Below are 24,349 nucleotides of genomic sequence, written 5' to 3'. Positions count from 1 at the left end.
TTGGGGGCTCTGTTGCCACCTATTCTTTTTCCAGAAGGCCCCCTCCTCTTTTTTAATCTCTTGATGCCAAATGTTGGCTGACTTCCCTGTGTTTGTTTCAGTGCTTACCATTGGGATCACTGGACCTGCCAGCGCCACAGGGTTAAGCAGCTCAAATTTCTCTGCTGAGCGGCTTATTGTAACAATGCACACTGTAGCTGTTTAAAACACAGTCTGATGACACTTAACAGTTGCTGGACAGATATTCTCTCCTTTATTGCTACTTCTAACCGTTAACTAGAGAGATGTGCAATTCAGTTAATATTAAAATGATTCCAAATTCAGATGAAACAGAACACAAATTCCATTAATTCTGAGGGTTGTTCGTGTTGCTGGTTTTGCTTTTTTAAAGACTGCTGTGTAGCATTTAATTTTCTGGAGTGAATACATAAATATTGCAGAATATTTGATTACTTCCAATTCTTTTGATCTGCTGTAACCAAAACCAAGGAGTCTTTGCAGAAGGAAAATACATGCTAGTTTTCTAGGCAAATTTTAATCTAATCATATCAAGCTGATCTATTAGCTGTTTATCACAACCAGTCATCTTGAAATTTATGCTGAACACAAAGCATTTAGCTTACTGTACTGAAAGACACTCCCTAGTATGACAAATGCCATCACGATGAACAACGCAGACAACTTCATGCCTGATATGAATTTACTGAGCCAAGTCCATATTCCAGCTCAAGTTCAGTATGTTCAGCAGTCCTTTTGCAGACCACTTGCCACTGATCATACTGAATGCAAACTTGCATTTTTGGCTTTTGGATCAAGAGGCGCTACCATAGATTCATTCAGATATACTCTCTGAGGCCTCATAATAAAGTAATACTTATAAGGCTTTATTAGAAGACTTACATTTCATTGGAAAATCGTAAGCTTTGTTTTTTTTTTTTTTCTTTTGCATGATCACAGTGGAAATGAGACAGTTGGCTGAAGCTGTAAGAGGACTGTATAGCAGAGCCAACAAAAAAATCCCTAACTGCCTAACTTCCTCCTGGAACACATGGTTTTAAAGTATAAGCTTCATATTCTGCTAGCAATATATAATGTTCTGGCCAATAAAATATACCATTTACCACACTGAATTAAGAATTCTCCCCGAAAAATTTTTCTGCTGAAATGAGCGGTAGTTTTTAAAGGTCCCATACCCAACATTAAAATACTGCCTCATCTCCTGGCGTCTGTTGCGCATGATAGCCTTGTACTCGCCAATGCGTAATTTTTTGCCATCTACAAGGCAGGTACGCTTCGGCCTTGGCTTGTATTTGTAGTCTGGGTATTTCTCCAGGTGCTGTTTGCTGAGTCGGGCCTGCTCCTCATAGTATGGCTGCTTCTCTAGGTTCGTCATAGCTTTCCAGCGAGATCCTGTCACAAAAAACAAAACAACGAGAAATGAGATTCTACTCATCCACAGACACTAAAAGGCAAAGAAACAAGTAGGTCAGCCAGAACAAGATACCTACGGTCATATCGCTTTGGGCTGGGAATCTGTCAGAGCTTCTAGACAGGGGTCAGGTCTTGTTTGTATTTGACTGGTAAACCTCTTGGGTATGGCCAAGAGGCAGAGAGAGATGATACTGGAGATTTTGACTCAATATTTTACTGCAACTTATCTACATCATAATGTCTTTCAGGTGGGAAGTAAAACCATCGTCCTGATAATGAGCAATCCCTGACACTTTGTTTTAGAAAACAAGGCAGTATATTTTAGTGGAATGGCCAAAGAGCTCTTAGATACACAGAGTCTGCTCTGCTACGTCCCCTCCACTTTCCTTTGGCCACGGGCCTGTTTTCACCTCCTGTTCTAGAGGAGGCACCGCTCCCATGTGCTGTGCTCTAGTCGCAGTGCTCCACCACGGCTGGATCAAGGCATAAACTCTGGATATGTACGTGTCTACAGCTTAGTCCTTCATGACAACTACCTTATTTTTCTAGCTTCCAGGTTTGTAAGCAGCAGAATATGAACTGATTGTAAATGCTACGCTGCTGGGTACAGGAGCCTGCAAAGACCCTGAAGCAATGCCTCTAAAAGCTATAAACCATCCCATATGTCTCAGTGGGGTTTTAACTCCAAGACCAAGTCCTGGTGAACACTGCCAGCTCCAACTTAAAGAATTTAGTATGTGTCATGAAGGGAAGAGCACTGGGATACTGGCACACCTCTCCACGGAGCCGCTCTACAGCCTCATTGCTGGCAGCCTTGTTTCTGACACTCTGCCTATGTTAGTGTGGATATCTGAGCTAGGGAAATAATGAAGACCTTACAGTTTTTTTCAAATACCTCCTGAAATTTATAAACTAATATTTCTTAAAGGACATAATATGGGAGCAGAAAGTAAAATTTCTTGAACCAGTTATCCTATTTTATTTTTCCATGAACTATAGAAGTGCTTCAGGGTAAGACACATTTCAGGATTTCATTTCATATAACAGGAATGGTCCAAGCTGTGAAACATGTGGCCTAGAAGGAAAACTTCACTGGAAAATAGTCAATTTTCCCATTGGAAAAAAAGTTTGAATAGTTTCTCAGTTTAATGGGTTCATAATGTCATATGTCATACTTGACTTCCTCTTGTTCTTCATTTTTTATGGTTACTCATACTGTACTTAGCTCATGCTATTACTCAGGCTGGTCTTAGCTCACTGTGCCCCTAAGACTCGCAATATAGAGAGCGCAGTTATCCCTTTTGATTATTGACACCATCTTCCCCATTGCTCTTCGACTCTTTATTCCAAGCTGCAGTTTGGGCTTCTGGAGTGAAGGGTTAACGGGCTGCTACAGCCTGACCTCACACCTAGAGATAACCGATTCGTAAATAATGTCTTTGTTCTGAAGAGGAGCAATGGACATCCCTTTCTTAGCAAACATTACTTTGGAGTCAAAACCATCATTTTTCATGACGTTTACAACATATAACATGCAGAGATCCTCCAGGTAGTTCTGGAATGGGAAACAGTTTAATTACATTGTTATTAGCTTAGGAGCAGCACCATATTAGCATGACTAGATGGTTTCTAGGATTTGGACTAAAACTCCTTCACGGCACTTTGTATGTCATACAGAGGCAGTGTCTGTGCACGGGGATCTGTGGCAGGGCTCTGTGTTACAAGGGCAGCAAACCTCTGCGGGCAGAATTCTGGTCAGCAGCTTTGTCTCCTGAAGAGAAATTATTCCAAGCTTTTTCTGGCAAAGAGAGTGGCTAGAGAAAGTGACACCAACTTTCCACATGTAGTACCTCCTAGATTTTGGGCTAAATGACACAGCGATAAACATGTGGAGACTGCCAAAACACTTAACACATACTAATCCTGCATAAGATGGAAACATAGATAGGACCTCTGTTGAAAGATGTTAAGAATCCAGGGTAAAGCATATGAGCTCTACTGGACGATGCCCAGATGGAGTTCTACTTTCAAATCCTACCTTGTAAACGCTGGCACACTAGCGTTTTAGCATATGAAGAAAATCATAAGAGTTATCTAAATCTAGAGTCCTGTAATCACAGGCCTGCTGTAGTTCCAGTGGCTTAGAAAAACAGCCCCAGCCCCATTTCCTGCTGATGAATCAGTTTTTATTTATGAATAATAAAGTTGAAAACCTCAGTGTTTAAACAAATCTTCACATTTGCTTTACATGCTGTGCAGGGACCTGCAATGTAGGAACTCAGACATATTTTGAGACAGATGGACAGACAGAAAGGTAGAAATTAAAATCAGTTGTTGCAAAATTGCCATTAAAATGTTCTATTCCAGCACAATTCCTCTTTCGCTGTGCTAGCTCACTTGCTGCAATCCTACAGTCAGATCTGAGCAGGCAGATTCCTACCCCCTCATGTGAAAAGATCCGTGAAGAGTTGGTGAAGTTAAGCAAACACATAAGTCTTTGCAGGATAAGGGCCATAAAAACTGAAATTATGATACATAATATTTGTACATACAATTACACATACAATATCTATACATAATGTCATTCATTATGTTTTTCCTTCCCAAGCTGCAAACTCAATACAACAAAAATCCTGGAAGTCTCACCTCTCTTCCTAGCAAATTTTTAATAGCTGCCTTCTGCACTGATACCTTCTCTTACTCTGACTTTACCGTTTTTACAAAATACACTAAATAAAATTTCCTAGTATGTTTTGAAGTATCATAAATAATTAAACAAACAATGCTGTCAAAATAAATTTTGAAAAAGGGCACATTTTCTGATGACAAACCCTTGTTTTTTACATTTCATCATTTTCACTTATTTTCTTAGTAATATGCAAAATCCAACCAGCTCTCTGATTGGTCTTAATCTGAAATTTTGGAAGTTTGAAGAATATATAACTCTGATCTTTGAATTTACATCTACAGGCAAGCTAAGCTATGAATGAGTATCGTCAATCAACATACTAAAACTGGTTAAGAATACCTTGTGTTTGGACAAAATACATTTGTAATAGCTTTATCTGCCATTGTTTTATGTGTCTATGAACACACGCAGGCAGGCATGGGTACCTATGCACAGCACTAAGCCCAAGCCCAAACAAGGTGTGACGGAAGAATCTTGAAAAATCTTTCTTTTTAAAGGAAGATTTACACTCTTGGGTGAGCTTTCTGCTCACCATCTGTGTTAGAAAGCTTTGAGTGGGTCAAGTATGCACGGCTTTTCTCCTTGACTATGAAAACAAGAACCCGTTCCCCTCCCTGGGTGCATACGTAATGACAAGCAGGATTCTCGCACAGTTCTCCCTGATCTGGTGGCTGAGGTATTCCGAAAAGAAACGAGAAAATTTTAAGACTTTGCAGCACCAAACACGGCTCCTAGCCCCAAAGTGAGCTAGGGCAGTTAGAGCTGTGCCCACACGATGATTGTGAAGATGGCTTTAGAGGGCCAGCTATTTGAGCCCAGGGCAGAAAAGGGATGCCTCCATGGGTGCCCCGGCACTTGTGCTCGGGCACACGTGCGCATGCACTAGATGGGGTTAGGAGCTCTGCTTACTGCTGATTTCAAGCCAAGTTTCTCTGACAAGAATTTTCAGCTGTTTGTAATATTGCCGAACTTTTAGTCCATTAGACCAACATTTTTTAATCTCAGTATCTGAATCAGGCTGGTTTTACGTTTAAAAAATACCCTTACATACACAAACACTTGTATAACGTGTAGGTATGTGTACAGGTTTGTGTTCACAAGCTTACACATCCACGAGAGAATTTCTGAAGGTAGTATCTAACTTCATCTTTTCCTAATCTCTTTATGTAGATTTCTCAGTGAAATTAATTAAAATCTTTACAAAAATATCTAAACAATGCATTATTAAATTGATAGGGTCCAGCAGACCCATTTTAGCACTTTTTTAACAATTTACTAAAAAAAAATCATTATCCACAAGTTTAAGTTGCAATGAACAGATGGATGAGAAACGTATGCACAGATGAATTTAGTGACAAATCCATGTATCTAATTTTTATGCTCAAAACATAATACCACAGTGTCAAACATAATCCCTAGAGAATTCTAGTGCTGGGAAGGGCACCTCCTCCCATTTTACTACAAAAATGACCCTCGATCAGTGACAACTCCATCTAAGCTACTCTCTCTGACAATGAGCTCTCTGACCTCAATGTGTAGCAGTGCTGCTGAAAAAATGGTAAGGAAAAATTGTGGCTTTCTAATAAAGAGACCCTAATACCTGGCTGAACTGCAAGCTTCTAGTTGCTCACCCTACGCCAGTTAACAGCGAGTTCCCTGCTGGCTTCAAAAGACTGGCCTTTTGCAATTGAGGGAAGACCTTTGTAATCTTTCTGTCAAGAAAGAAGACATCAGGACATCCCTCTTCATTGCATAGGTGGAATAAAAAAATTAAATGTGATGCTGGGAAGAAATAGAAACATCATCTCTTACTGCTTCAGACCTTGCTTTTCCCCATATCTGGCAGCAAAACAGAAAGAGTTTGGAGTCAGTTATACTGTCTGTCACCTCAACAGGATCTGTAATGAATTTGCACATTTTACTCCAACTACTGTATATCTAATCAGAAAAAGATGTCCCCATATCTCCCTGATCTAGCGCCAAATAGTAAAAGGTGATTCCTTATGTTAACAATTTCAGCAGAATGGCTTATTAAAACCAGATTTTAGGGTATTATAAAATGCTTAGAAGCCCTTTAAAATGTCAACCAGGATCCCCAGAGACTGCGTAAAATGTCAGCCCAGCTCAAGCGCCTGTTTTAAGCAGAATGAATTAGCAGCGTGCTGTCGGAGGTTGTTATCCAAAACAATCAGTTAAGAGGGAAAACATCAAGCTCTCTTTGTACTTTCTATATGAAAAGGGCCATTCAGAATGATCTTGTAGATTTCTGAAGCTGATTATTTAAAAACAGGTTTCACCAGGTCTACTCTCAATTTAGAAACAGACCAAAACTATTACTGCCCTGTCCTCAGTCTAATCACATCATACACCTCTGACCAGTATAATCCCTTTTAACCAGTATAAGGTTATTTTACCATCAACATAACCAATTTAGCCTTCTAATCCTGTTCCCATAACTAATCTAATCATCTTGTACCACCCTTTTAATCATGGGTTAATATCGTCACATCTGCCATCCACAGCCAATACATTCTGCCTCTCCAACCAATTTATCTCATTTCCACTTGCCCCCTGCTGAATTTTCATAATACCATTCCAATCAAGCTAAACTTCAAACCTCTGACCAGTCTAAACTCAGCATATTTACCAGCCCTGGAGCTGGTTAATGCTGCCATTACAACTGCACTACATCTCTCGAGTTGTCTGCAAAACCAACGAGACCTGCAGCCCAGGTAAACATGATCTCTGCTTAAGCTTCTACCCGCTGGCCTAAGGGACGCTTAGGTCCTGTAACACAGTCTTTATCGGTAAAAATGCAACACCTCCAATTTGGTCACAGATTTTTTTTTTTTCTGCAGAACAGTAATTCATTGGCCTCAGAGATCCTCAGTATTGACCTTCCATATCATTCAGTGTGTCACAGAGGAGTAACTTCGGACAGAATGTGGTCCTGGGAATTTGAGCAAGCAGTGAAAAGCTGGAAGACTATGGCATGAAATTCAGTAGATGAAGCTACTGACAAATATTTCTTGGGATGTGAAGAGTAGAGGGTATGGAAATTAGTTCTGATGTTTCTTTTTTTGATTTCAGGATTCTTTTCAGAATATTTAGAATAAAAGCAGCTTGTGATAGAGATGATGTACTAAAGGGGAATTTAATATAACAGGAACATAATAAAAATCCTTTAAAACTGTCCATGTATAAAATAAAAGGATGTATTTTAGGATCTTTTCCCTACGGCCATTGATTTGAACAGAAAGTGCTATGGCACAAACCAAATACTGCAGTGTGCTACCCTATAGAATCTAGTTAGATAAAATATGTGGGCAAATAAATTCTAGCAGTCATTTTCTGCTTGTTCAACAGCCTAATGAAATGAACTTTTTTGCCTATTCAGTTCATGCTTTCACACTAAAACCACCACCATAATCTCAGCAATTACAAAGACACAAGAACATTTCAGGTTATGGTTAATGTATACTGCTGGGCAGCACAGTGAAAGCTCGTATCGCTGCTGTCCATGGTGCAGTCATTAAGTAGCAAAACACATGTTCTAGAGACAGTAATTCTGTTGTGTCAGGTGCTCAGCTCTATTCAGTCAAAAATTTTTTGAGTTTTGCTACTGAAAGAACAGTGCTTTACCATTCTTACCTAGTATCTTGCTGATATTGGAGTTGTGCATGTCAGGGAAGGCTTGAAGGATCTTCCTCCGTTCATCTTTAGCCCACACCATGAATGCATTCATTGGGCGCTTGATATGGGGCTCATTGCTACCACGCCCTCTGGATTCCCGATAAATTCTAGACTCTGAAACTCCTGCACTTCCTAAAAAGAAAGAGAAAAACATTCCCAGCTTGTGTTTCATTATGTAGCTTCCTCTGCCACCTATGTCAGGCGCTGCACATTCAATAAGTCAGTGTTCACAATGGGCTAATGGCATTTCTTCTTTTTACTTGAAGCAGTAGGAAATACCATATATTGCATATTGTCTAGGTTTTAGTTCTTCTATTGATTCAGTATCACATATTATAGACTTGATGATGAGTTTCATTTTTTTTTTCAACACAAAGCATTAAACAGCTTTTCTAAACCATCTTTTACTACTTAATAATGTAAACCCAATACTTAGATTTTCCTTTTACTTTCTTCCTTTCTTGCTTACCAAATGCTGGTCACATTATGTTACCTATCTTCTACCTTTTTTGTGATGAGAAAGGGATGATATATGGCAACATCAGGTGTTTCTTAGGCAACTCTCTAACTAGCACATGAATATTTACACATCTGCCTGTTTTTCTTCTTACCTCTCTGTAGCAACATAAGCAATAGCAGAGAAAGAAACAAACATTACGCTTGCTTCATCAAACCAAGAAAGTTCCTACAGATGCAGAGAGTGCATCACCTGTGGATGATCGGGTCTATAATTCATGGACTCACTGTGTGCTCTCATTTATCCCACACCTATTTGCCTCTTTTATTCCCTTTAACCATCAGAAATACATTCTTGGTCCAGTCTTGAGAAGTGCAGTGTACAGAAGAGAAGGCTAATAATCACCTCCAGACTTAAAACACTGCACAATTAATCATTTTGTCCTGTCTTGTTTCATAGCCACTTATTACTAACTGCTCTTACTCCTCACAGGCCTCCAAAGCACTTGAATTCTCCTCCAGATCCCGTTGACATTAACACACAAACCTGGAAATAAGGATAAGCCATTTATACTGACCGTCAGAATCTCCACTCATGTTGAAATCCATCATTGCGTGGCTAAACTTCCCGTCTTCACTCTGTTTTACTGCCAGTTGCTGAGTCAGGGTCTCCAGTGTTGTTTTGTCCTATATGGGCAAGATGACAGGGTTTGGATCAGGAAAATCATTAAATATTGTAACTGCAAAGTTCACAGGTAATTTAGAAGGTTGATAAGGAAGCTGGATAACAATTCGTTCACAACAGTTTACTGAGACAGGTATTTAAGAATACAGACTAATATTTTTTTTGGAAGGGATATGGTTGCAGACTCTACGAAGTCGTTTTTAAAACATGCTTATTAGCTAGTGATGAGCAAACTTCATAGTGTTGAAAAGGCTGGTTTAGTCAGGCATGATAAAATTGGCTGCACATCTGAAGAATGCTTCAACTCTCTATGTCCCTGGGACTGCAAAGCTGGACTGGAAGTTTAGACGATACATGCTCTTTTGCAATGTATTTATTGTTTTACTCTATTACCAGCCTGCAATCAAAGTGCGGAGACACGGATGACTTTGCTCTTTTTCTTTTTATAAAAGGCAATATTTTAGGAAGCAGCCCATAGGGGAAAAAAAAATCCTGTAGTTCAAACTTATTCAGGCCTTGGGAAAGGGTCAGCCTGAATCAAGCATGATACTTGGGCAGCAGTTTGTGTTCTTGTCCAGACTGTTTGCCCAACCCTACTAACACCCCGTCCATCATTCATCTAGTCAGAACTATCTGTGAACCTTGGATTGCAACAGGCTAGTGCGTGCTGCCAATTAATCTGTCAGGCTGCAGTGGTGTCTAAAGACATTGCCAGAACAACGTGCCAGGGCCATCAATTCCAATGTTCTCTTCAAAACACCTCGCTTCCCCCTGAATTGTTTGACTTTACAAATACAAAGGTGTTCCATTTTCCAACTGTTTTTGTTTTCCCAATGAATTTTACTCATAAACGTTCTATCTTCCTGACAATCATATGTTTAAAAATAAGTCTTTCAGGAAAGCAATACTAACGTTTCAAAATGTTAGGCACTGTGCCTTTTGCAAAGCTAAGAAAATGACATGATACGGAATGACAATAAAGTGGCTCCAGTCGAAAAAATCCTTTTGAGCTTCTTCCTGAAAGAAAGATTGCTGTTTTGTTACTCTGTTCCACTCCTGATGACTGCAAAAGATCAACAAACTAAAAAAACTTTCAGATTTCACATGGCAACTGGAGACTTTACAACTGTTCTGTGTAGCCTAATAATGTCACTGGGTTGTGCTATAGAAGACAACAGAAAAGAGAACAATACGAATACAGAAATGCTTCCCGCAATGTGATGTCCCTACATCTGCAATTCAAAGAACAGTTCAAATTCATGTAAGTCATTCCACAAAGATTTTCTTGAGAGAGTTAGAAAGGAGGCTAATCTGCCAACTTCGTACACTCAGACAGTTTAGGGAACATGAGGTTGACTTTCCTTCTCCTCACACTCATTTTCATTGTGGATCCCTTTCGCATTCCTGGTGCTCCGTCTATAAGCAGACACATCACCACCGAAACCATGCAAGATGAGTTATCCTCTTGGTTTTTGCAGGAAAAGCTCAAGCAGCAGAGTCAGCCTATCACAAGCAAAAGGGTTTCTGTAACACTTCCAGGCCCAGCAGATCCAGGAAGCTTGGAGAAGCTCCGAATAAGCGCCTGAACTATTCAGGCATTTAGCTTTACCAAACTCTTTGATCTAGCGGTCTTAACTCAGCTCTCATTTCCAACGCAGCCCGTCAGCAGACAGAAAGTCAGGAATAAGTTGACTTTGTATCTCTTCCAAATGGATCTCAGCTATATAATGCACGTCAACAGTTTTTCCTCAAAAAAAATCTACTTTGTGATGATAGAGTTCAAAAATTTTTATGTCAGAAATCATTTAAAAATGCTGCCACCAACCTAAAATACAAAAGAACATCTCCTCTTGTTGAGTATATTATGGGGGAGGGGAGTTATTCTGTTGCAGACTTTTCTTGAATCATGTATAAACCTCTTAGAGAAACAGAGCCGAGAGCGCAAAGGGCACAGGCTTAACAGCTTTTTCTTTATGCAGTAAACGCAGCTGTTGAAGTCGGAGGCAGTCACATTCAGAACCACACTCTGCCGACATGATCTGATTGAGTCTTAAGGTCAGCGAATACTCCGGCATGCTGTCTGCAAGGTACACACCGGGTACGGCTCGTTTATCAGAGTTTGACTTAACAAGCCTACAGATGCTCTGCCGCTATCCATCTTGGGCAAAGTTTTGCATGTTGAGGTACGGCCACGTTGGATGAAGTGAGAGAGTGCCGGCATGATCAAAGAGGGGCTGTGAAGGAATGCCAGATGAGTGCTGAGCTCCCGGGCTGTGCTGCTCAGCCCCAGCGCCTGGAGGTGGCTCTCCAGGCAGCTGAAACGCAGGTGAGCGGGGAGACCACCCTTTCAACGCGGTGACAATTTACTCCCTGCTACTTAAACACAGAGAATGATAATATAATTCAACCAGCAACGATAAGGTGGCAGTTAAAAAGAACTGCACGACATTGCTCTTGAAACAGAGGATGTCAAAACAGCCAGCTGTACTTTTCTGTGTTAATGTTTAGAAATGTTTGAGTTTAAAAAGTACTCAGGCAAGAATAAGTCTAAGGTCTGCTCTTTCCTAAGCCTCTGCAACAGCATTAGGAGAGCAGAAAGCGATCAGTGACACCCTGGCAGGATGCAAAAGCCTGACTATAGGTAAGCAGCATTCCGATTCCCTGTCCTACGCTCTTCCCATTAAACACATGGCAGCTGATTTTCCCCAATCCTGACGTACAGAAATGCTTTTTACAATTACAAAATATTCGAAAGGGACCAAGCAGCATTCCCGTGTTGTTTTGCTTGAAAGCATTTAGTTGATGACTTACTGCTTTTTGTTTGATGGAAGCATCTCTTTACCTTTCCTACAGAGTCTTTCAATTGATGGAGAAAGTATTTATGGAAGCGCCAAAAAAACAAAGGAAAAAAAAAATCTTTTCTTCCCTGACCCCAAATAAACTGACAACCTGCTGACATTGCCAGCCCAGCCTCCTCTCACAGAACCTATTTAAGAACTTCAGAGAAGAGATCCACAATGGTTTCAAGTTTATACAAAAGCAGGATCTATTTATCATCAATATCTTAATTCAATCGCAAATTACACATTCTTAAAACTGCCACCACTCCGCTGTGTTGGATTAGCTGTGTAAACAGTAGCAAGGTGTGGTACCATCCAGTGGTAACAGGTGGAGTACAGTACACGCATGTTGGGTTCAGCAGCACACTTTAATAAAGTAGTTGTGATACAGCACGACAATTCAGGAGACAGTGGCACATTCCTGCACACTACGCTGGACTACGCCTTAAACTTATTTTATCATTATATCAAGCTCTACATCCAATTGTTTTGCTGGGCAGAGAAAGAAATGGGGAAGAGAGTTCAGCTGATGGAATTGTACATGTTTCCAGGTTTTGAAAGCTACAAGAAAGTAACCAGAGTGATAATCCCCTCATTTCAACAGACTTGCCCCACACCCCAAAGGTATAAAATGCTATTCATCCTATGAGCAATGCACAAGTGGCATGAATTGCAGCCTAGAACCAATACTGCTGGGAAGAACAGGCAAGGCTGATCCAGACCCAGGGAAGTGCTGCGAAGTCTTGCTTGTGAGACCTGCTAAAGATCAGGCTGCATAAAGCAGAGAAACAAATGGTAAGGAACGCTTCTGCTCTTGCAGGAGGAGAAAGATAGGGATCTCTTGCGAAAGATGAAGTGATTCCTTTTCTTCTAAATTTCTGAATTTTGGATCAGGCCCCAGAAGGCTGAAAGACATCATATAAACATCTTTTTCCTCTATGAAGAACTTCGGCAGAGGTTGGGAAAAACTATCCTAATGGTCATTTCTATTGGACTGTAGGAGAGACTCTCTGTAGGGGCAGCGAGAGCTCTGTTATCTGTATCATTTAAAATCATAATGGGCAAACCAGAGTAGATAATAGTGCAGAGAGCAATCAATCCCACAATAGCCCAATTGTTGAAAGTATAACCAGAGAGGTTTCATCAACAGCCACAATGTGATGAGAAGTTTCTAAAACTTTATTAATTCAAGAAAATAATCTGCTCGAGAAGATTGATTTGTACCACAGCTCCCAGCCATGTTCTAATTATATTTAAAAGAACAATGAAAAACATGTCACGTAGGGAAAAAAAATTATAAAAAATGACTAAGCACCGGAAGTCAGACTCAGTTTTGTGGTCAGCTGCAAAAGTTACTTGGCTCTCTGTCACGGATAGCTGTCATAGTTTAACAAAACATTGATCTAAAAATGACAAGAACTTGATTGCAGTCTCTTTCATAGAAGAAACATAAAACAAGAAGAGTCAAAACATATGTAGAACAGCCTGATAATGTTTGCCAGAACTCCTCCCACTACTATACAAACGTGAAGCAAAACCTTGGAAGGTATGAGAAATAAAGACATTCTGATATATTTGCCTACTCCCCTCTGACCTTGCTGCTCCTGTCTTGTGCTGGATCGTGGTACGAGCGCTCGGGGTTCACCTGAGACCATGTGCACGCCTCCACTCCTGAAGGACTCCACAGTTCTTCCAGAATACTGTGAATGCTGGGCATATGGCAACGGATCCCTCCTCCCCCTCTTTGAGACATCCTTTTGGCTGGGGTATTTGGCAAACACTGACAGTACTCTGAACTTCGTTAGAATTGTATTTTGGCAAGAGCTGTTCTTCCGATTGCATAATTCAAGGTTAGCAGTTTTACTGAAGCAGTCCACTCTTCACTTTTCTACTCCCCTAACCCTACCCCCATCTCCCCTGATACGAATATCTTTCCTCTCAGTTTGATGCCTGCAGAGATACGGCCAGCGTAGAACACTAGAGGAGGAGTATTCAGGCATATCTCTTCACATTCCTGCCTTTCTTATTCCAAGTGAACTGAAAGGCCAGGCAAAAAAAATGCGTTTGTAAAGTAGCTGGAGAGAGTCAAACATGGTTACATATGGCCTGCAAGGAGAAACTCGCTCATCAGTTCTTGCACCTAAGAATTACAAATACGCTGATGGACAGAGTGCCTGCTACCTTTGTTCCCTTCAGTGTCAATACATAAAAAGAAACAGATGGTTGCCTGTTATTGTCCTTTTTAGTGTCCCATTTCCCCCCTCCCTCTCCAAGTGCAGTTTGTCCAGCTATTTACCATCCTGCTCTGTGGGAAAAATTCCCACATCTAAACTCTAAAGGTGGCGTTTTCAAATAGATTGAGTTTTGATAAGCTCATTTTTATCTTAGATTGTTGAGCAGGGCCTGTGACACCACCTAATGTGGTTTATGGTGCAGAGGCAGAAGTCTTCTCTCAGCAAGCCCCAGTAAATAGCAACCATTCAGACACATACCTTGGTCAATATGCACCAAATCTTGAAGTACTAAGCAGATTAGCTGCTAGACTATGATCCTGCAATGAAAGTTCACTTCTGTTCATGACAGAAAAATATCTTTAATTATCAGACATACTGGTGCTGCCAGGTGTTATCCATTCAACGTTATGACACTTTCCTTAGCTCTCCGAAAAGGTGAAGAGTCTTATCCTACATCTGACATGAGTGAAGATTTTGTAAAAGTAATCTTTCTGTGCAATTCCACTGCCTCTTGCAATAATAAATGTCAAAATAGCTTATGTTATAAAATCTTCATCCACAGTCTTTCAAAATGTGGAAAACATGAGGTAGGAGGCATTACAGATGACAGAGAGCTGGAGGAACTTAGAGGAGCCACTGGCAGCAGTGAGAGATGTGCCCAGAGGTTTCCACGTGATGAATTATTTGCAGTCCAGGCTCTACTCCTGCATATTAATGCCATGGTACTTCAAAATAGGTACTGTGCACCTGTCTAGGTCTCAGTCCAAACCATGTTACAGTCCAGATCATGTTACACCTACAACTGCTGTAAGAGAATTTCTGGCTCTTTTCTGAGGGATCTTCTATTTAGACTTAGGTTTTTCTGTGTAACAGATCACATTGCCCAAGCGTTTTGCACTTATCATTGAATTTAGCCACAAAATTTCAAAAAAAAAGGCAGTATTATCCAGATGGGAAACTGAGTCACGTATTAAGTGACTTGCCAAAGGTTCCTGAGTGAGACCAGTAGTTTTAGGAACTGAAACTAGCCTCCTGAATCTTATCTAAAAATTATAACCTCAAGCTTATAATTTCTTTGTGAGTGTGGAATTGTGACTCTTGCTGATGGCACGTTACTAGGGAAAGCAAAATAAAATCAAAATAAGAGCAGTTACAAATCCGCCATTACAATGGACCTTGCTTAAGTAACGCTTGCAGGGCTGTAAAACTCATAAAAAGCACATGCATGAAATGATAAAATAGAGTGAAACTTTCACATGTTGACTCAGTAATTGTTAAAACCCTTCTGGCTGCACAATTTTATAGCTTTCTACTGTACTAATGAAAAGGGAAGAAACAACAACGAAGGGTTTTAGCCTTCCAATTATATAAACTCTGTGGACCACCAAAGAAGATGAAAGATTATTTGTAATGTCACAGCAATTTATCATTTGGGAGACTTTTTTTGTTGTTGCATCAAAGTTGAGTATGAAGAAACAATGCATTCACCACCCCCTCAGCTCTTTCAGTCTTGCTTATCTGAGATCTCTCTTTTTCATGGACTAATCCACCCACAGAACCTAAAAGGAGCATTAGAAGCAAGAAAATAAAATCACATTCTTTATTTGCGCCTCTTCCTGATTTTATGGTACTTCTTTCGTAATTATTACATTCAGTCTTAATGGGAGCTACATCACTTGGTAAAGGAACCACATCTTTTCGTTTACGGTATATATTCAAATCTAGATTGGTTCAATACTTCCTGGAAAGCATTGCATCTGATTTGTAATCTATACAAAGTGCTATGGGGACTCAGTACTATGAGGGGAAAAATCAGATGGATCAAGTAGGCCCAGACTTGATCTCCTCTGAGGAACAGACACCCAGTCACAGGGGGAATTTGCTGAAATTTGTATAGTCATTTTCTATGCCGTATGTTGTGGACGTAGGTCTTTGGTTTCTAAGGGCTCTCAAGTCAGTACCTTTCAAAGCACTGAAGACAAGACAGAGTCCACTGAAATAAAAAGAGAACAATCCTCAATAATTTGGCAAGGGTCAGGTCCCTTAGATTTTTTTTTTAATTCTTTATTCGAGAAAGAATGACTTCCTCAGTAAAATATATTATTTGACTTGGAAACAAACTGATGGGAAGTAGCGATTCTACAGGAAATGAGGACACTGAGGTCCTCCTTGTCTTTGGTTATGAGCTCTGAAAGATAGCGTAAGTCAGGATTTTTAAATGAAAATGCAGGTAGAGATGGCGCAGCCCATTACCTTAAAGAAGAAATAAAAAGGAAAGCAAAAGCAAAGCAAAATGATGAGACACTGCTTCCTTCCCACAAAAGTTTTCACAGTGCGGGCATAGGCATCGACCTCAAGCAGGTCCAGCTGTAATCCACTGACTGCAAATAGGTTAAGAGTTACATGACCCAGTTTCTCATCTAGACTGCTTTCTGGGCTGACAGGCTCTGTAACTTTGCGCGAATTGTTCAGTCGCTGGACCTTAGTTTCCCCAGCTAAGCAGGATGGAGATCGTGACATTTTCCCACCACTGTGAAGAGTTTTGAGATCTCTGGATGACATCTGCCATGTAAATTTTAATGAAGGATTTCACAGCAAGTCAGAAAGAGCTGCTACAACTGATCAGCAAGGAAAGGAAGGGTTAATTGAGGAAGAGAGGTGGTACAACAAAACTGAAACAAGATGAAAATCACAACCCAGGCAGGATATCCTGGGAAAGAGGGTCTACACGCATGTAAAGAGAAAGCAAGAACACAGTCTCTGCTTTCCTGGCAATTGTTTATTAAACAATGGGTGACTCAACTGTGCATTACAGATATATGGACTATTCTTTTCCAGTTTTCCCTAGAAGGTATTAAAATTATGAAGGCTGCTTTGCTTACATTACTTCCAGCCCTAATGAAGAAGTTGACACGCTATCTAGGCTATCGCCTAAGAAAGAAACCACAACATTTTCCCAATCATGCAGTAAGGCTTAGCTTGTCTACTTCCCAGCATCAGCATCAATACAATTAAAAGTAAAGTTCTGCACCCCCAAAACATACTAGTGGCTGTTTGTCACACAGCTAAGTGAACACCTGCATACTAGGATGGGCAGAACAGCACAGACTGATCCCCCAGGAGACTAAGCAGACACAATTCACAGAAGAATCAGGCTCAGCCTCTATTACACTGGAGAGAGGTATTGCACTGACGCTGGTGCCCATGAATGTGCTGAAAGCCCTAGCTATTGGAGGCACGTGATTATGTAAAAATAGTAATAAAATCTCAGGAAGTAATTAGCTCTCATGGCTGTAGGGCACAGCTTAGAACTTAAAGCCAACGACTCAAAAAGCTCAAAAGATATAACAAGAACTCCAAATCAATTGTATGTTTTTTTTTTCAGGAGGAAGTTGATCCATCTTTATTGGGCTTAATAAAATTTCCACTAAGGTATAAACAGCTGCAGTCCTCCCTGATCCACACTAGCCTGTGAATGTTTCCAATCCCAGCCCTTTGCAGTGAACGAAGAATTAAATTCCCATTCAGACTTCAGCACCTGCAAGGACCCAGAATTCTTCCCTTGCCTCTTTGCCTGCTCTTCTGCTTGTCTTCAATAGGAGCTTCATGCACACGTCCGTGCACAGAATTTGTCCCTCCCTCTGTATGTTTCATTTTTTATCAGCTAACCTTGCTCATGCATCCCTGCTATAATGATGTACTAAAGACACACACACATACACACTTAATTTTGTGCTGAAAAATGTATCTGGGCATTTAATAGATGATGGTCAATCAGGAAAAAAAAAAGGGCATTTTAAAATAAAGACCCAAAGTCCTTGGGGGCATAAAAAACCCCCTCATTGCAGAATCTCTCCCTCCCATGCGTAGGCACTTGCTAACTGAGAGTAGTGGCACTGTGACAAAAGTAGCAAAACCAAAGGCAGGCTTTATGAAAAGGAAAGGGGGGAAGGGAAGTCTTCCACTGGCCATCTGTGAAAATAAGGCATGTGGCCATTAAATGCAGAGGCTGTAAATATAAATATATACACAGGCTCCACAAAGCAAATGGCAAAAAAATAATGGGGGGGGAGAAGGAAAAAGGAATAAACTTTCAGCTGAGGCAAATCAAAATGTTTAATGCTTAGTTACCAGTGCTGGGCAAAAACAATTTCGATCTTTGCAGTGTGCAAACCTGACATGTGGTTTTAATTAAATTTGAGAAAAGTTTCAGGAGAAATGACAATGGATACAGTAGCCCTGTTGAATAGAGGACTCCTTGAACATGAATGATCCTGTTGAGCCTGCTGATTGGACTTACTGAAAGGCTGACATACAGGGTGATGGATGGGTGATGACATAATACCTGCTTGCCTTCTTGTCATGCTTTTTGAAAACTGTCTGCTCTGTGTTGATAGCATTAACAAAGAGGACTGCAACCCGCATACAAGAATTTCTGCTGGCAAAGAACCTCAGTAAGACAAAATTAGGAAGAGGGTAGGGAAAACGGTAATAAGAAGGGGACATACAGTTGTTAGGACAATATGTTAACTTTTGTGTTGTGGGACTTTAACAGTCCATTGTCTGCAAGATACTCCCTGGTCCCCACGTTGTATAACAATTATTCCAAACAGAAGGATTTCTGCTCACACTGTGAGAAGAGAACAAAAATATTACACTGATCATCTTTCCTAGTGTTTTACAGGCCAGCGAGGAATAGAGTGGGCTACAAATTACAGGACATACATATTAGCAGTCCGCTGAACTTGCAGGGGTAAGCGTGTGTGTATGTAATGTCTGTGGGTAATATAGCCTCTGCTAGTCACTGGGAATGCTAAAGTACTTTTCCAGAAAAATACTACGGAGATTATGAAAATGGGCAGGTTTTAACTCTTAAAAAGCAATTTAATTTATGATGTTAGTACTGCACCTCTGGACTTATTTCCAGTAGGTTTCTCCTGTTTGGGAAGCCCGGCATGTGCCAGGTCCTGTTCTTCCCAGTTTCAGTCATTACAACTTACTGACTCTAGTCTGACCCACGGACTGTCAGTGTCTGCAGCAAGCATGGGGTCAGACTCTGTTTTACCAACCCTTCTCTTTTCTTCTCCTCTCTGCTTTCTCTCCTCCAGTTTCTTCTTGACTTTCTGGTTCAAATTTAACCATTAGGGGAAGAAAAAAAATCTTATTGAAGTAAAATTCTCTACTGCGGGAGAAATTTAAATCCCATGTGTTAAACCAGCTCCTCTTTATGCCTTTAGTAAAGTGAGCTCCAGTGTTTTATTTCTCAAAGACAGCAGGATCTGCGGGTTTGAGATTCTTAATATCCCCCTCCTCCCTGAGGGGAGAGCAGGGACAGAATTCATTTCAGCTCAGCAAATCACAGCAGTCTCTTAAGAGTTAACTCTGCTATCCCCATCCATCAGGCAGCCAGCGAGGCATCAGGAAGGAATGATGGATGTAAAATTATTACAGGGCTGCCACCCGATATACTTACTGCCATTTGTAACTAACACTGGAACTGACACACTTTTTTCATTATTAAACATCCACATTAAGTCAACATTGGTCACTGTCATTTCATGTTTGGCACTCTGTTAAGGGGAAGAGGGAGAGGTGGGGGTGGGAGTGGGGAGGATGGTGGGAGGCGGGGTGGGTGGGAATGGGAGGAAAGGCATCCTGAACCCGGTGTTCCCTAAGCATGAGTAATAAATAGGCTCCTGCTTACAATGCTGGAATAAATATTGTTACAAATAGCTCTTTAGTTACAGCCCAGCAGACAAGTACATGTCAGAGCCTTTTAAAAGGACACACTCCAAGCGATAACAGGGAGAACTTGTATCACAGGTTAAGAAACACTTCAGCACAGGAGGTATACGTATTTGGGTGCACTCATCTCAGAGCGTGCTGCCAGAGTGACTGCGACCGTACACATCTGAAATGCCTGTGCGGCTGTGTATACTTACACAACCGTCCCAGCTGCCAACACCTTTAGCAGCAGGCGCCAGCATTCGGAAACCAGTACCTGAGTTTGTACCAGTGATACGCAGGCACATGCTCCAATACCTGCTTGTGCGCCCCCTTCCTCCTTTTTTAGTTACCAGGGTGCATACACAAATGTTTGCGAGCCTGACTACAGTCAGAAAATTACTGGCTAGCTCAGTGCATGTTTGTGCTGTGTATCTCTGAAAGAGTGCACTGTAGGCTTGTATGCATGCACACACATGCTGGCTCTTTGGGTTTGTGTACGTCTCCTTTGCAGAGGAACAGGCAGTTTTGGGGCCGAACAAATAGACCGGAGTCCACTTGCTGGTGTTGCCCGTCGTGGTGTTTGCACTAGATGACAATCTGTGCTCTAAGCTACATGTATAAAAGGTAACATTGTTTATGTATAGTACATATCAAGCTATAATTAACTGTAGATGACAATTACAAATAAAACTATGCTCCCGGGTTTCCAAGAAACCAGAAAAACATACACACACACTTCTCATTTATACATGGAAATGTTTCCAAGAAAAGTAATGTAAAAATATGTTTTATTGCATTTGCAATTAAAATAGGTTTTAGTAAAATCCATGTTCATCATGATGCTCATAGTTTTTACTGTAATCCTCTGAAAATCAAATCCCTCAAGATGGTCCAAGTTGGATGCCCATAAAGTGACTCACCCAAATCATCCTAGCCATTTTTTAAAATCTTTTCTCATTTACGACTCCTTTTATGCAGCGTCTCTCCAACTCCACAAAATTCCTGTCTGACTACTGCCTTACGTCTGGCCGTCCACAGGGATCAACCCATCTGGGAACACAAGCGAGATAACCGGTCGTGTACATGTGTGGAGAAAAAGCCCCACGAGCTTTAACAGAGGCTCACAAAGATGATTTCCAGTCCTGAGCCTGCCTGGCCACCCCCGGCAGATAAAGCCCTAGCAAGAGTCTAACATACACGTTTAGAACTGCATAGAACCCACCTCCACTGGCAGGCTGTGACAGCAATTCATGCAACAAAAAACTCAGCAGGTCTCAGAGAACCGTAAGTCACTACAGCTACACTAGCCCCTGCAGCAAAGAAGGGAGGAAAATTGGGGATAGCCCCAGACGGGTGTTTGTTGCCTATAAAGACTGAGATCGCTCTACAGGAAGGAGAGTGATCTCTCTTCTGTTCATAACTATAGACATAATGTACATTTTTAAGTATGAGTATGCCCACGGACACATAGCTACACTAGGCTAACCCTCTTTTAATTCTATCCCCCACCTCAAAATCTCCTTTTCAGGAAACAACCACTGAGCAAACGTAACATCCCAGAAGTTCAGGGGGCTGCCTCTAAGTCTCCTGGTGCGACCCTGAGCTTCTGAAGGTAAACCCTCAGTGGTAACACTGCAGCACTCTATTTCTCACAACCCACCTTCCCAACTATTTCTTCTTTCCCCTGAAAAGAGGGAAAAACAGAATAAAATTCATTTCAAAATAGCAACACTTGCCTTCCTCTCAAATCCTGCTCTTAACAAAAGAGAAAACTCTAAAGCGCTACATCAAACAGCCACAAACTGTAGAGAAGTTGGGATGTTTGGATCTGAACTTCACAGCTGCCTAGTCACTGGATGGCCTAGAGCATATACAGGGAAAGGAGAACAGGTACCCAAACTTCACAGCCTATGTCTTTTCCTCTGTTGGGTCAAATGCAAGAGACAGCTCAGGAGACCCTACAACAAGTTAAAAAGTGCATCTTCTTAACTAGTGCTTAGTGGCTTAAGTGGTCACCCCAGCAACTCAAATGCCATCATAGTCTAGGAGAGCTCAAACTTGGTTCTGTCCTTCCCTGTCTCCACTTTAAAAATAAAATAAAATAAAATAAAATAAAATAAAATAAAATAAAATAAAATAAAATAAAAAGTAAAATAAAATAAATCAGTGTGCCCCAATAAAGTTTTGGCATTTATTGTATAAAAAACCCCAAACCCTACAGTTGCTTTAGAAAAATTTTCAATTGAGCAAACAATTTTTTCTTCCTGCTACCTTGTAAAAGAACTCCTCTCTGCCCTCCACGAGCCCACCAGGAGGCATGAATTAGAGAGGAAAATAAACTTCAACTGGGGTTGAGGGTGAGAAGTGAAAACAGAAGGGGTAAGGAGAATCCCAACAATAGGAAAGTAACAGAATAAAGTGAATGCAGATGGTTCCACTCCTGTTACTTAATCAAAAGGCTGTGCAGAGTCACTAGAGCCAGCATAAAGTCATGTGTTAGAACAACAGCTGATCTGTATTAAAGAAGATTAACTCGCAATGCCATGGTGGAGGGCCTGGGATTATTTTATGTACTTCCATTGCCGAACAAGCCGTCAGCACAATTACTGCCCTCCGATGTGAATGACTGATCTGTAACCACAGCTAAACAGCATGCTGCTTAGGGGCCTGGGTGCTTCATGAAGATGAATTTCCATACCATCAAAGTGCTTTTAATGGGCTTCCTGATCCAACCACAAGGCCTGCTTTGCAAGTATATAGAACTCAGGATGAAGGCTTCCTGTCCAAAAGGATTTGGTCGGTTGTCACTTGACAATTCCCAGCCAGCACAAGGGAGGAGAGGGGGGAGATAGGTAGAGTTGTCTCTGCTTTGGAGGATTAAAAAAAAAAAAAAAAACCACAACAAAAAAAAGGGTACAGATGCTTTCTGAATGCAACCAACTGCTGTATCCACAGCTGAATTCAATGCGCTTAACAAATAACGGCAATTTAGCTATGCTTGCGAGGAATAGCTTGAGTCACTTTGCATTAGCATCTGGCTGAGTGTTAAAGTCATTTCTACACGGGGAGCAGAGAAAAGAAATTTCTGCTCCGAGCATCCTTTCAAGAATGCTTAAATATTTGAATATAAATTCCTTTGTGCTTGTGATCACTTCTTCTTATATCTGACACTCTGCTTTTCCCTTTTCCCTTCTGGTACTCTTCTACGTGAAATGCCGTAAACATGCTCCATCCCTCTCTTTCTTTCTCTCTCCCCATACCAGCGCTCTTATTCTTCTAAGATAGATTGTATGTACCGCCAGATACCTATTACACTGACCTCTTTTTTCCTTCCCCTTCCTCTCAAGAAAGTGCACGAAATTGGAGTCATTTCTACATCACTTACACCCAGGATAGGCTGATGAAAAAAGTACAGTAGTGAGAGACTCACATGTACATTTAACATTCATTACCCAGGCTGCTGGCTTCTCACAGCTTATTGATCAAACTCCATCTAAAAACAGGGAAAATGGAAAGCTATCCAAATTAGCAATCTGCTCATTCTGGACAATATTGTTTGACTCACAAGCTTCCTAGGATGACTGACTTTCAAGTTTCTCCTAAATAGCTGATCATTTTTATTCATTCTATTTATCTGCCTATCCCAGTGAGTCACACAAGGCCTCACAGTGAAAAGCCACTAGAAGTGGTTTCAATAAAATTCAGTTTACACCAAATGCAACAATGGTAATCTTTGTTGTACTGCAGGATGAAGGCTGTATCATCTCAGAAAATATTGCAAGGGAAGAGAGAAATTGAGGAAAAAGTCTTGCTAAGCATACGATGTTGAGATGCACACAAGAGTTCGGATGTATATCTTAGGTGGCAGTATTACAAGGACAGCTCACTATAAATGTGGCAGCAAGGACTGGCAGGTCTATTTATCCTCCATAAGCCAGGGCAGTGGACAGAAAGACATCAGGTATTTCCAGAGAAAAGCAGCAAATCACAACCTCTTTGACATACGCGACCGTTACAGTACATACAAATTTTACTAGAGAATATTCACTTTGTCAATATTCTGTTATAGCACAACTTCACAGGCCAGTTCAAAAGTAGAAGGTGGTAAGGCTCCAACGTTCTGCTGCTTCTAAGTCTCACTGCAAATATTTGGTTCAGTTTGTGTTGTCAATTCTCCATTTTTTCCATTTTGTTAAGTCATCTAATGTGACACGACAGTGCTACATTGCAGTGGTCACAAAATATCTTATATGACAACCTCACAAGGCTAAATACCCAGAAGCTCAGCCTAAGTATCAGCAAAGCTTATGTTCCTAAAGAAGCCTGAATATTTTCAAATCCAGCTCATCTCACAAACACATGTAAGCATTTCCATAAAGAAAGATTTCCACTTAGACCCAGAGATTTCCAAGATCACCTTCTCATAATACACGCTGACAGGCTGGAACAGAGAATTAGTGGCTTCCAAAGTTCTCGTGAGGGCTTTAACTATCTCTGCCTCCACCCCCCTCTTCCCCAAGGGTCTCTAGGTCTCTCTCTCATGTCAGCTTTTGGTTGTGGTTTTCAATTTACTTTTCACTTTTTCTGAAAGAGA

At 40.9% G+C, this 24,349-nt stretch overlaps 1 protein-coding gene across 22 annotated transcripts in view; it reads right to left on the bottom strand.

Annotated features, from left to right (window-relative positions):
- Window positions 1-24,349, bottom strand: part of SOX5 (SRY-box transcription factor 5) — a 645,708-nt gene that overhangs the window by 4,093 nt on the left and 617,266 nt on the right. For all 22 annotated transcript variants that reach the window (XM_087765890.1, XM_087765888.1, XM_087765887.1 and 19 more), the window contains 3 exons: window positions 8,848-8,956; window positions 7,772-7,945; window positions 1,194-1,410 (listed from right to left, as the gene is read on the bottom strand). In XM_087765890.1, the coding sequence (XP_087622016.1) occupies window positions 1,194-1,410; window positions 7,772-7,945; window positions 8,848-8,956 (500 nt within the window). The remainder of the gene's footprint in view (window positions 1-1,193; window positions 1,411-7,771; window positions 7,946-8,847; window positions 8,957-24,349) is intronic.

This window comes from Nipponia nippon, unplaced genomic scaffold (assembly GCF_047370975.1).
Source record: "Nipponia nippon isolate SJK-2023a ecotype South Korea unplaced genomic scaffold, ASM4737097v1 scaffold_3, whole genome shotgun sequence".
NCBI lineage: Eukaryota > Metazoa > Chordata > Aves > Pelecaniformes > Threskiornithidae > Nipponia > Nipponia nippon.
This window is presented reverse-complemented; position numbering and strand designations above follow the sequence as displayed.